The sequence below is a fragment of the Scleropages formosus genome, chromosome 25, assembly GCF_900964775.1.
Source record: "Scleropages formosus chromosome 25, fSclFor1.1, whole genome shotgun sequence".
NCBI lineage: Eukaryota > Metazoa > Chordata > Actinopteri > Osteoglossiformes > Osteoglossidae > Scleropages > Scleropages formosus.
In genome coordinates, this window is record NC_041830.1 from 12,462,272 (window position 1) to 12,475,316 (window position 13,045).

The 13,045-nt window shown below is 41.3% G+C and overlaps 1 protein-coding gene across 4 annotated transcripts; it reads right to left on the reverse strand.

The window, feature by feature from the left end:
- Positions 1 to 1,631: 1,631 nt before the first annotated feature.
- cdc7 (cell division cycle 7 homolog (S. cerevisiae)) lies at positions 1,632 to 12,971 on the reverse strand. 4 transcript variants are annotated; one of them, XM_018730848.2, is made up of 12 exons: positions 12,928 to 12,971; positions 11,525 to 11,624; positions 11,316 to 11,402; positions 11,061 to 11,196; positions 8,725 to 8,818; positions 8,477 to 8,619; positions 6,800 to 7,034; positions 6,162 to 6,251; positions 5,756 to 5,919; positions 4,622 to 4,704; positions 2,499 to 2,648; positions 1,632 to 2,193 (listed from the first exon to the last, which is right to left on the reverse strand). In XM_018730848.2, the coding sequence occupies exons 2-12, from the start codon at positions 11,592 to 11,594 to the stop codon at positions 1,907 to 1,909; spliced, it is 1,539 nt and encodes a 512-aa protein (XP_018586364.2). In that variant the 5' UTR covers positions 11,595 to 11,624; positions 12,928 to 12,971; the 3' UTR covers positions 1,632 to 1,906. The 4 variants fall into 4 exon arrangements, with proteins under 4 accessions (XP_018586364.2, XP_018586365.2, XP_018586363.2 ...); XM_018730849.2 differs by having other exon boundaries at positions 5,756 to 5,916; positions 12,737 to 12,960; XM_018730847.2 differs by having other exon boundaries at positions 12,737 to 12,960.
- Positions 12,972 to 13,045: the final 74 nt, after the last annotated feature.

Here is a 13,045-nt window from a genome sequence, read left to right on the forward strand (position 1 = left end):
TAGCTGATGCAATTTTTTTTGCATATTTTTATTGTCCTGGTGTATTTAAGCTCAATGATATACAAGCTTGTTCAAGGAAAATATGTCCTTGTATGAAGAATGTTTTATGGGAACAATTCAGGTTAAGTACATTGTTGCTAGTTCCTGCTGTAGTACCCTTAACTGTTCAGGCTACAAGGCTGCATTAATGTCTAAAGCACTTGTCACCTGTGTATCTGTTTAAACCTTGACTGGTGAAATATTCTACCAGTCTTTCAGAAACTTCTACAGACTTAATTTGATGCATGAAGTCAACACATAGAATTTAGCTTTTTTTGATTCTTGCCAATTTGTACTCTTAGATATTGTCCTATTGGAAAATTGACACCCCAGCTCACCCATTCTAGCCTGTATCTTGTGCTTAAATAACCTAAATAGCAGAAGTAGCTCAGAACAATTTATATACATATTTAAAACTTTCCAGAATTGTGCACAGTTGAGGTGAAGACATCTGCAACCATTTTTTTTTCAAAAAAGTTACATGCCAGACTGGAGTAAAAATGCCATTTGAAGAGTTAAATGACTATTTTCCAGTTGTATTGGCGTGATCAGCCCTGGAGCTTGGATGCCTTGGCGGCTCTCTGCTACCAGTGGGCTCTGGTGGTTTGGGGACAAGGCTGGTGACAATACAAGGAGTCAGTCCTGTTAAATTTGTGAAGGATGATTTGCTTTTGTTAACCTTTTTTTTTTTTCTTTCCTCACTACTTTGTGGATTCCAGGATTATTTGCCCAGTTAGCAGCTATACAGGGTTATTTTTACTTTCCAAACTCAAATTGAATGTTAAGGTGAAAGGACCCTCTGGTGATGGCAACATGGAATATTTATGGGACATTACCTATTAAATTATGTAAAGAATAATCTTTCCAGCATGAAAACATTAACAGCATTGAAATGGGAAGGACCAGTTAAAATGCCACAAATTTTTTCCAGGCTCCTGGATATTTATCTTGCCGCCTTGTCAAAATGCCATTTGTTATGAATAGTAACGTGATGTTCCCAATACATTGTCAGTGGTGTGAACTGGGCCCAGGACTTGCTGAGGAACTCTTGCATTAGTGGCAGGCTCATTAGGTACCTGGTTTGATCTGGTAATCCCTTCCACAGCTGTGTGGCCTGGCTGGAGAGATTTGTAGTTTTTTTAATGAGGGTTTTGGTGGAGGAATTAACACAATGTGTTATGCCTGCAAATGCAATAATCATGAAAAAATCAAAGCTTAACTAAACTTTTTCCTCCAAAGTAACAGGTTCACAAAAAGGGGGGATCAGTTCTGAATAGCACAGAATTATTACAAATAAGGGTGTGTTCCTGCAGCTTTTCCATACACTTTCCCCCTTGCAAGTGTAGCCAGGTGTTTCTCCTCAGACTGTTAATGGCCAGCCCCAGCACAGAATAAATCCTTTGGTAATTCAGAGAACCTCCCATATCCCTGATCCATCAGTTGTGGCTGCATGGTCAACATCTTAAACACCTAATTTTACTGGAGTATATTTTAACAATATACTTCTAAACTTCAGAAAAAGGCAGTAATGTAGACCTTCAAGAATCAACCTTAATTTTGAAAAAAGAGTAGAACTGCAATAAACTTTAATTAAAATGATAAACATGACATAAAAGCTAAAACAAATGGGTGAATATATTTAAAGGGCTGCACTGCTAGTCCATGCTGCAAATGGCACACTAATGAAAAACAGGAAATCCATACATCCCTTCCTGCCACGTGCCTTGTGATGGATTGCCAGGAACAGGAAGAGGCTGAGTGCCACCGCAACACAATACAAAGGATTACAGGACAAGGGTATAAAAACTATTCAAGTGTAAAATAGCACCACCAGTGAGCGGCTTGCTCATCTCTTGTGAAACAAATGTTATCGTAAGTCTTTGAAGAGTGGATGGTGCAGTGCTTTGGGTGCTGTTATCCTTGTAGCTGGATTTAAATCAAGGAGTTTGTCTAGTAGATCATAGACAGCATTAGGTACACAGTCCCACCCTCTCTTGTCCTCCTCCGTGGTACCTCGATCAAGGGGGTGCTGCTTGTCCAGGCTGTCTAAATCTTTCACTTTGTCCTCTGCAGATGGCTGGGTGCCCCTCAGTCTCTCACACAGGGTACGGAGATCCTGGGTTGGCAGCTCATGGCTGCACAGCACTGCCTTGCCTGCAAGGGAAGTAGAGAAAGTGGCTTACAGCACTCAACAGTGAAGTTATTTTACTGCTTGAATGCATTTTTATATTGTTTCCTGTTCTCCATCTGATTTGGCTAATCCTGAAAACACCTCACTAATCTAAATGCGCATACAAATCTGCTATTGAGGCTGCATGTGGTGTCATTGATCCATGCTCAAGAATAGTTATATTTAAGGATATATTTCCTCTGAAACTAACTTACAGGCCCCTTAAACTATGCACCAAAATAAGTATAGCTTAAGGTAGTGATTCATAAGACTGGAGAGACAAACATACCAAACTTCTTAGCTGCCCGTATGGTCTCCTTGGATCCCCGTATGGTCATGATTTGTGTCAAAGCCACCAGGTCATCACTCGCTTTGAAAAATGGGTATCTGGCACTCAGCAGCGAGAGCAGAATCACACCCGCAGACCATATGTCAATTGCTGCCGAGAGAATGTCAGTAAACACTGATTAATCTGCTTCTGAATATGGAGAATAATTTTTGGGTATTTATATTTAGCCAACACCTTTGTCCGCAGACACTTGGGCATGTTATCTAAATGTTAAACATTATATGTAAGTACCCACAGGACATAGCAATGCAACACAACCAGAGCAGCTGGAGAGGATTCCTGCAAACTGTGCTTGAAGAGCTGAGATGCACCATTGTTCTATCTTAAAGTCAGCTTACTGTGCTGATCAAGACCATTTCACTCCCTTTGACCCTCCCGTACTTGATTTCCACAAGAGCTACTGGCCAGGCTTCGCCTGTACCTCATCATTTCTCAATAATGCATAAGTGCACAAATAACAAAAAGGGGGAGAAATGAACTTTTTGTTCCAGGTTGTATTCCTGTGGCTTTGGTATGTGGGAAAAGTCCCCTGCATCCTTTCCTGACAAAGCATGAAGATGTGGAAGTACATGCAAACAATTACAGGCAGAACAATGCTGGCCCCAGAATAACAGGGTATTGTAGGAAGCTATAGTCCACAGTAAGTTGTACTGGTTGCCAAGGAATTTTCTGTAAACATACCACTATTTACAGTAAGTACCAGCTTATTTAACCTATGTATCAATCGTGTACAAGTTCAGAGGAATGGACCTGAAACAAATATTCTATTGCTGCTCAGTAAATTACAACTGCAAGACAAGTTCCATTGGGTCTTCAGTCTGATTTAAGAACTCCACAGTGGTCTTATTAGATTTTCATCATCTTTGAAACCTTAAAGCACTAGTTGGAGTCCATGGTGACCCCCTTATGGCGGTAGGGTAGCCACCAAATATTTTTCACAGAATGCCTTTGAGGCACAGGCCTTAGCTGTGTGCATTTAGTGAATTACACAATATGCATGAAGCTGATGCTTTAAATTTAGGAAGCTTATTGTGGTTGTGCTCACATTTCAGTCAACACAAAAAACTATTACCACACTGGTTCCCAGAGCTGATTTTCAGTTTTGTTTCCCATTTGTTCAATCGGAGCCCTAGTGCTGGAACAAAACGAATATCTACTAGGCGCTAGCTGATGTTGCATACCTGACAGTGTGTATATTCTCTATAGCTGCATTAGGGAGTAGCAGGTGTGCTTACATTTGAGACATTTAATAATGTTAATTATTTGCAGTGGGTCTGACGAGGGGTTCAGGCGTAGCTCTTGGCCGAGCTCCCCGTGCTTGGCCTGCTGCACTCTGACTGCCTGTCTGCTGTGGCTCTGGGGAGCAGGACTCAACTCAGACAGTCAGACACCAAACTCCACAGAGAGGAGTAAATCACAGCTCAGCCTGCATGTACACACACCTGTGTGTTTCTCCAGCAGTGCTTCTACAGCTCAGGGCCCTACATGCAGAGACCACTGCGAGAACTGCAATGCATTCATCTCCCTCCTATCAAAAAAAGTCAGCTACGTCTATGACCCTGCTCTGGATTTATCTAAAGAACCTCTATATGATCCCAGGGTACAGCCAACGATGGGACTAAAGTTAATTCAAGAAGCTATGGCACAAGCATTGGTTTCAAGGTCAAGTTTTTACTGTACAACTCATCTAGTCACATCGCTCCTGCAGGACAGAAGAGGAGCTGTGTGAAAAGAGTGAAAGTGTGTGGGGAGGGGGAAAGGCTCTATTACAATCATGTGTATCTCTGCATCCAGTCAGCAAAACAGGAAATGGCCTAATGGTGTCACAATTCGCTTCCAAATAAACTCCATATGTCACAGTGAGCTGCAAAAATAAAAGGCTTTGGGCCTCTCTGCTTTTAATGTATTATAAGGCAAAGAAGTCTAACAATGGCACCAGCAGAAATCAAGCTGATGAACACACAGCTGATTTTAAAGTAGTGACACACATCCTTCTATGGGCCTATACTGAAATCCACATGCCAGCAGCTCTAGTGAATTCGTAGCAGTGGAGCTTTACATACCTGTTCCTTGATTGGAGCACTTGGTAAGGACTTCAGGTGCTCTGAAGCCAGGAGTGCCTGCCCTGGGGGCCACCTGTTGCTTCCTGTAGCAGACGACGAGACGTGAGCTGAAGGCGGGCATCGTACTGATCATACACCCCATGACTTCTGGCATGACACAGCGCCCAGCCACCGAACCCTGCTGTACATGGCTCCAACCCCCTTGGGGTGAACAAGTCAACAATGACTAACCCGAAGTCAGGTAATTCTGCATGTTGCTGTATGCTGTGTAGTTGGAATAATCAATGGGCACCACTTCAATGTAGTGAGTGTAAATTCCATATCTTACATGCCAAAGTACAGCACACACTGCCCTTGAGTAAACCCTGGTACTGTACCTGCAACCTGAGCTTGAAGGTCCTTCTGTGTAGATGTGCACTGCCTTAGAGATAAGAGCCTTGGCTTGCAGCCCAAAATAATTCAACAGAAAAGTAATAGTAAATGCTTCAGTTCTACCCGCTAACATGGTTCCATAGCCATTACACTAAGTGGACATGTCTGCAAAAGGCCACAGGAACACACAGCTCTGCACTGCATGCTGGACTACTTGTGCAGCTCATACGGAATTCATTGAAGACTGGATATGTGTGCGCAAAGGCTGAGAGAGTAACTGTCACAAAGAAGCGATGTGTAGCAACCATCACAAGTACTACACGCTAATACTCATGTCTGCACTTCACCTAGTTCAGCCTTAGCTGCCAAATGTATGTTTTTGTGTCTTACAATAAATGAACCATTACTATAAATAAACCTACATAAAATGAAGTTGAGTCAAATCCAGCACATTTTTATATTTAACTTCAGAAAATTTCTTGCGTGACACATAGTGACATACTGTTCTGTGATAGTGTACATCATAGATCTTCAGACAAAGCCCCGAAGTGCTTTTTTTAAATAAATAAAAACTGCAGTTATAGTACTAAGAGATCACTAAATGTGTGTAATAAAGGAAATAATTAGTTCAAGTGGCAAAATGCTCAGGGAGGAATGAAAATTCACACAGATGAAGACAGAAATAAGACTGGAGATACAGACTTCAGGTAAATTAATTTGAGCCCACCAGGTACACTGCCCTGTGCCACACAAATCTCGTACCTGGACAGACAGACATTGCACACGCGGTCCGTCATGTAGCAGCTGCAGGTGAGGCCTGGCCCCAGTCTGCTGATCTTGGGCCTCTGGCTGGCTGCTAGTGCCTTAGCTGGGGTGGCTCTCCGCTTTGGCACAACTGTCTTCCTCGCTGTTGGCCTCACCAGCTGCTTAAAAGAACAAAAGCACAGATGTCAACCCAAGATCAACATGCCTAGTTTTCTTTGCACTCTGGAATATATAAAACACACTCCTCTACATCAATTACACCACAGAGTTACCCCCATACAATTTCATAAACTTTAATTTTTATTAGAGCATTAACATGTCCATTCACTGGCATGTCTCCCAGAATATAGATGCATTTGATTTTCTTTTTTGAGAATACAATTAAACAGTATGGATGCGATACCTTGAGGATGGCCCCTTCTATGGAATGTAAGCTGTTCAGGTTTCTCTCCCCAAACACAGACCTTTGCGCTGGACCAATGGTCACAGATTCCTAACAGAGTTTAAAAGCTTCAGTTAGAACCTGTGACACCGTGATCCCGCAGCATGAACAGCAGCAGGGTTCAGACGGACCAGCACACCCACAATGTGAAAGAAAATATCAGTGCCCATGGTGCAAAATGCAGACCCCCCCCCCCCCCCACAACTTCTTTCTGAAGAGGCCTTTTCCTGTGATAATCTAATGATATTTGGGCCACTGGCCGTAACAAACACACCCACACTCCAGATTCTTTACATGCAGCACCCCCATGTGGTGACAGAGGGATTTCCAGTACAAAAAATTGCTTTCCTGAAAACTTTCACTGCTTGCTACGCTGGGCACCATAGAGGACAGAGTCCAAGGACAAAGATGTATAACCTGAAGGTTTCCCAGTACAAACCCCAAGGTGGGCCCTGCTATACTACCCTTGACCTGACTTTCTCCACAGTAATATCCAACTGTAAAAACAGTAGATAAGTTGAGCAGATGTTTCAACTAAGCAATAAAATCAAGAGCAGACCATTTGACCTCAAGGTACTAGGAGCAATCTGAAGCAGCACCTTGCCGTATTTCATCCGTGCCACTGACAGCGATCTCTTAGGTAGTGCTGTAGAGGAGTGCTGAGTTGTGGATTCTGCAGTGCTCGATGCGCACGCTGGTGCCTTGTTCCCAGAGGAGGCTGTGGGCCTAGCTGCAGACCTGCTCTCCAGGGGGCGCTTCACCGTGGGAGCCTTGAGGAGCTCGATCTGTGTGTCCGAGGTGCCCTGAGCCAAGCCGAAATCCACAAGGGCATATCTGGAATCACAGGACACACCCTTGTGTTTTAGCCCATCTGCATGCATTCCATGGGAAATCACACTTTCTCCTCCAATGGTCCTAAACTGTGGAATTCCACCCCAGAGAAAATCAGGGATTCTCCTACTCTGGACACCTTCAAATCCAGGCTAAAGAGCTATCTGTTCAAAATTACTTATACATCACACATTAGAGGGCACCATTTTTTCTGGTCTGTTTCATCCTTCCCTGTTCATCACTTATATATGCATTTTCCCTATACAGACACGCATCGCTTAACAATGGGGATACGTTCTGAGAAATGTGGTGTTAGGCGATTTTGTTGTCGTTAACATCATAGAGTCTAATTACAGTATACAAACCTAGATGGTATAGCCTCAAGGCAAGACACGTGGTAAACAAGGTTTATGACGCTGCTGCTGGCGTACTGTTTTACAGTCAACTTTTTTACAAGTAGAAAGAGTACAGTATAATACATAAACCATTAACATAGGTGTTTCATCATTATCAATTATGTACTGTACCTAATTGTATGTGCAATACTTTTATATGACTAGCAGTGCAGTATGTTTCTTTACAGCAGCACCACCACGAACACGGGAGTAACGTGTTGTGCCACGATGTCGCCCGTCGATAAGTTTTCCTTCCATTATAATCTTGAGACCACTGTCATATAAGCGGTCAGTCGTTAAGTGGCACATGACCCTATTTGTTATAGTAATACACTCTTTTGTAAATTTATCTCTACACACACACATTCAAGTTACACATTTTCATAAATAGAAACATTTCATAGTTTATTTACTTTGAACTGCATTTTCTTCACTACTCTATTTTGCAGAATTTGTCTGTTATAGAGCAGAATGTCCTGCATTTCCCCTTTGCACAATTAGATGCTTCCCCATTTGAACTGCTATTCTGAGTGCCTCTAAGAGCTGTACAGGAGTGATTTTTATTTTGTCCTTTTAAAGTTGATTAAACTTTGATATGGCTTCATATTATGAAAAGACTTCTGGTCCTAATAGTGTTTGTAAGTTGAGGTACAAGCACATATATATGTAACATATATTTTTTTGTGAAGCACTTTTGAGAAGCTGCTTATAAAGGGGATATGTAAAATAAAGTGTATTATGACATATATTCGTACACCTTAAAAGATGCTCTCTAGGGTTAATGCATGAAATGCTGTAGACAAAAATTTGAAAGCTATTTTGTGCAGCTGTTCAGATTTTGATTTGGTACACTCCCACACATCTTTACTAAAACATATTTGGAGTTCAGGGAATAGAAATGGAATCCAACTATGCAAGACCAACGTAACTTTGGCAAAGACAACAGATCTTGCAAGACTCGAGCAGGGGGGAAGGAGGACAGACTACTTTTACTGGCTCGCACCGCAGTCTGTGATCCAGAGAATGATGCAGCCACTGAAGCACAAATACCTCTTTTCCAGCCGGTTGTACAGGAAGTTACTGGGCTTGATGTCCCGATGGATGATTCCAAAGTGGTGGATGTGTGCAAGGGCTTTGAGCAAGTGATAAATATACTGTCGTACTTCTTCGAAACTCAGGGACCCTAAAATGTCCTGGACAGTGGGATCAAGTGACATGTCACAATTTTTTTCAGGATTAATAGATTCAACAGAAAAAGACAGCACCTCTGGCTTTGAGCGTTTAGTTTGGCTACTCACCACAAATGCCTGATGTTCCATGTATGGCATAACGATGACTATGTGATCATCTTTTCTGAAGCAATACGTTACTCCCATGACGTTTTCTTTCCCACTACAAAGAACACGTGACCTCATTTAATCAACAGCCCTCACACACAATGGTTCAACATCTGTTTTCTTCATGTTTTGTTTGTTAAACACTGAACAATTACATCAGCTCATCTGCTAATTAAATATTACCTCATCACTATACCTGGGACTATAGCAATAAATCTGGAAAAAAAAGCCATTGCTGTAAATCTCTTTAAAATCTCTTCACTATTCAAATATTTTAGTTGAAATATAAATACATCTACAAATCAGTGCTGAGAGAAATCCAAACACGCTAGAATGGATCTTTGGTTTTAAAATACCAGTTCAATTCTGGATAAATACTTAACATTTAACCATTTTGAGAAACTTGATCAGGGCACCAGAACATAGCAGTATTCCAAAAACATTTCTCATATCCAGCTGCTTTAAGGTTAGTACTATTCCATCAACTATGGAGGGGTGGGGGCTACCACAAAAATAAGACATGATACATTATTAAGACTATTTGTCAATCTGCAATTCTTCAAACCCTATATCAGATGTTTAATAGGTCTGTAAAAATGAGGATACAATGCAAAACATTTTTGAAATCAGTTATGTGATATATCAACAAACAAAATAGAACATGCACAGCATGTTTTAGCAGTAAAATGTCAATCATTCTGCTGATTAACCTGGAAGAACCATTGCAGTGGCAGAATTTATTATTCTTTTGTGATATTACATTAAGTGGAGAACAGCAATGGGCAATTCATAATTCTGTTTATAGCACGCAGAAAATGATTTATTAAAGTAATGAAGTGACTACAATGAACATCCAACGAAAAAAAAGACGAATCTCTTTTGAAAAGAACATTGGGGACATTTAAAAGGCAACTTTTTCCCTCAGATTTTCAGTCAAAAGAAAACAAATACTATCGCAGACTTCCAAGACGAAGGCCGTCTCGAGTGTGCAAAACTAATCAGTGTGTTGTTTTTGCCCTTGGTCTTTCCATCTCTAATGAACACTCTTCAGTCTCAAGTCTGGCTCATAAAAGACAGACAGATGAACACAAACATGGTCCCTTCTTTGTAATGTACTTCAAACCCTGATGCGTTAACTGCTTTAAAGTATGTGGCTCAATTCTGTATTTCACGGGACAAAAAAAAAGTTATCGTATTTACTATGAACATTTAAGCTGCTGCAAGCCTGACTACTCTACTTGTTTCACTGATCTTAAGCAATTGCCACCATTAAGAACACACACACTTGCTGTAGCACACCTGTCCAAATGGTGTCTACCAACACTCATTCTAAACTATGCTTTACTCCTCCTCTACTCAGCCAACAATCAGGAATAGAAAACATTAAGTGGAACATATGGCTATGCAGGTATAATGTTAGATTTAAGACAATTTTACCTATATGCTGTCCTGTGCAAGGAAATTTTATTTCTTATGGACAAGCTACAGCTACATGATGGCATGGCAGCACAGCAGCACTAGTATCCCATGGCTCTTGGTTCAAATTATGGGATAGCTGTTAGCATAGCAGTTAGGGCGGCTGCCTTTGCACCCAAAGGTCTCAGGTTCAGTTCCCACCTTCAGTGGTGGTACCCTTAAGCAAGGTACGTACCCTAAATTTCTTCAGTAAAATTATTCAGCTGTATAAATGGGTAAATAAGTACTGTAACACTGTAAATTGCTTTGAAGAAAAGCATCAGCTAAATGAATAAATGTAATGTAAATTCAGGTATGTCTGTGGATTTTCCATGTTCTCGTGTTTGGGTGGGTTGCGCTTCACATGTGTGTCTAAGTGAATGAGTGTGTGCAATTGCCCTGTGATGACCTGGTATCCAGTCCAGGATGTACCCTGCCTTATGCCCTATACTTTGGGATAGACACCCAATCACTGTGACCCTGTACTAGAGACAAGCAGTTTCTAAAAATGGATGGATGGGGTTTTAAAACATCTATACAAAAAACAGGTTTGTGGAAAAAACAATGGCTCTAAATTCACTCTGTGCTTGGTTATTGTACTGAGACAGCTTTTCAGAATGCCTGCTCCCTCAACAAATGATGAACACCATATGCAGTTCATCTCTGTGTGATAAAATGGTACTCAGTGGTAAACATTACCTTGTCGGCATAACTTCATTTACAGTGCAGTTTATACAGAATGAAGTGATACTTAGCAGGTAAGGGTACAGAACTGCTTCCTGTGGCCATAAGTGCGAAAACAGCACTGGAAAGCACCCTATGGAGGAGAGAGAGTGACTCACCCAGCAACAGTTAAACACTGCAGCTCTGCAGCAATCCGTATTGGGTGGCTGGTGGGGATAAGGTGTTTCAGAGCAAACTTCTCCGTGATCCCACTCTTCATCCGGGCTTCTGCCAAGTACACTGAGCTGAATGTACCTGAGGGTGGGCAAAATCAAGAACATGTCAGAAAGCTCATAAAGCATCACAGTGTTTCACTTCAATACCTATACATCTCAGAATTGTCCTTAATTGCTGCTAAAGTGATATGTTCTTACCTTCACCAATCCTGTCAATAATGGTAAACACTTTGGAGAGCTGGGGCACAGCTTCATACAACAGTTCTATATCCCTCTTTACATCACCTGTGGTAAATATGATTAATAATAATGATATATTTAGCTATTGCTAGATAAATAGGTGTACAGACTCTTCTAAGTCCACACCTATCACTTTGTCATGTTTTAACAAATTCAAGATCACTTACATGGTAATTTACGTTTTCTATCATTTTCAGTCCTTGGCTGAATATCCACACCATGGTCATCCTTAGACATGATGTGAGGTGCCCCTTAGGTCTGGCTTAACTGACAAAAATGGGACAATAAAGAAAATGTTACTACACAATAAATATACATAAGAGAGCAGGGGGGTCCAGTGGTTAAAGAACATGAACTTCAAACACCAACACTCACTGCAGTCCCTTAATCAAGGTACTAAATCTGAATTACTCCTGTAAAAACACCCTGCCAGAACAAATGGGTTGAAGAGCATGACTAAAGCTGAAAACATCAACAACAAAATAATTGTACGCCATCTCTTCAACTTAAGAACTCAAGGGACTTGAAAGTTGTTTGTAGCTAACTGACAGTTAGCTGATAGTTTTCTCAAAAGCAATTTACAGGGCTTAGCTACTTACAAGTATTTACCACTTTGATATAGCTGGGTAAGTTTTACTGGAGCAATGTAGGACTGGAACATTGGTCAAAGTTACTGCAGGAGGAGGTGACACTCGAACCTGTGACCTTTGGGGTCCTGTGCGGCCTACTGACTCCGGCTTTACCCCAAAGCACAATCAATATAAGGCTTAATACAGACTTACATTTATCTGTAGTTTACATTCTGTAAAAAGAACTTGTATATAGTAAAATAGTGAACAAAAAGTTCTCTTTGTGGTTAGGCAGGGTGACACAATTTAGATTACATTGATAAAATACATTTTTAGAAAATATATTTCCTAGTAAAATTCGTAACTCGAGCAGTGTTGGAAGTATCACATCATGATACAGGAGGAGGGAGGATGGGTTTACCAAAGAAACAGTTCAGCGGCCTGAAAAAAGGAACAGCTGGGGTGAGGAGAATCCTATTCAAAACAAAAATCCCAGAAAGAAATAAGGACCGCGAAGTTAATGCTTGCAGATTCTGGAATTCACATCGTCGGTGTTCATCCGAACATGATGAGTGACAACAACGTCGTCGATATACCAGATGCGCGCGAAAAACCTCGCGCGAGCACAGAGTCAGTGCAGTTTCTAACCGTTCACAGAAACCTCTCTTCGTCTTCGTCTTATACCAGTTGAGTTATGGAGTTTGTTATATTTTTCAGATGTTGAAGTAGACTAGTACTTACGGTCGAATTCACTAATTCGGAACCTGAGCTGAACGTGAAAATAAACATGAGGCCGACAAGCAGGCTTACCGTTCGTTCAACTTGACAAAACTAACTTCCCACGTCCGTTAGCACTTTTTGGTACCGTACACAACTTACTGCTTTCGACCGTACTTCCGCTACTTCAGCAACACACACCATCCATGCTCGTGTTAAAACTGCTTTCTTAAGAAATAATAAAAAAACATTTTTTTTTACGCTTTCAGTTTAGCACGACTTACTCGCCTCAGTTTTTCTTTCCGCCAGCGAACTGCGCGCGCTAGCGATGACGCAGTACGGCGGGATGCGTGCACGTGAATATTAATATTCATGAGAGTGTTCAGCGTATCAGATTACAGC

Coding starts and splice junctions, on each gene's coding strand:
- cdc7 (XM_018730848.2), bottom strand. CDS start 11,594: ATGTCTAAGGATGACCATGGTGTGGATATTCAGCCAAGGACTGAAAAT. Junction 4,705..5,755: donor TGCAATGTCTGTCTGTCCAG/GTACGAGATTTG, acceptor CGTCTGCTACAG/GAAGCAACAGGTGGCCCCCA. Junction 2,649..4,621: donor GTGCTCCAATCAAGGAACAG/GTATGTAAAGCT, acceptor TTCTCTCGGCAG/CAATTGACATATGGTCTGCG.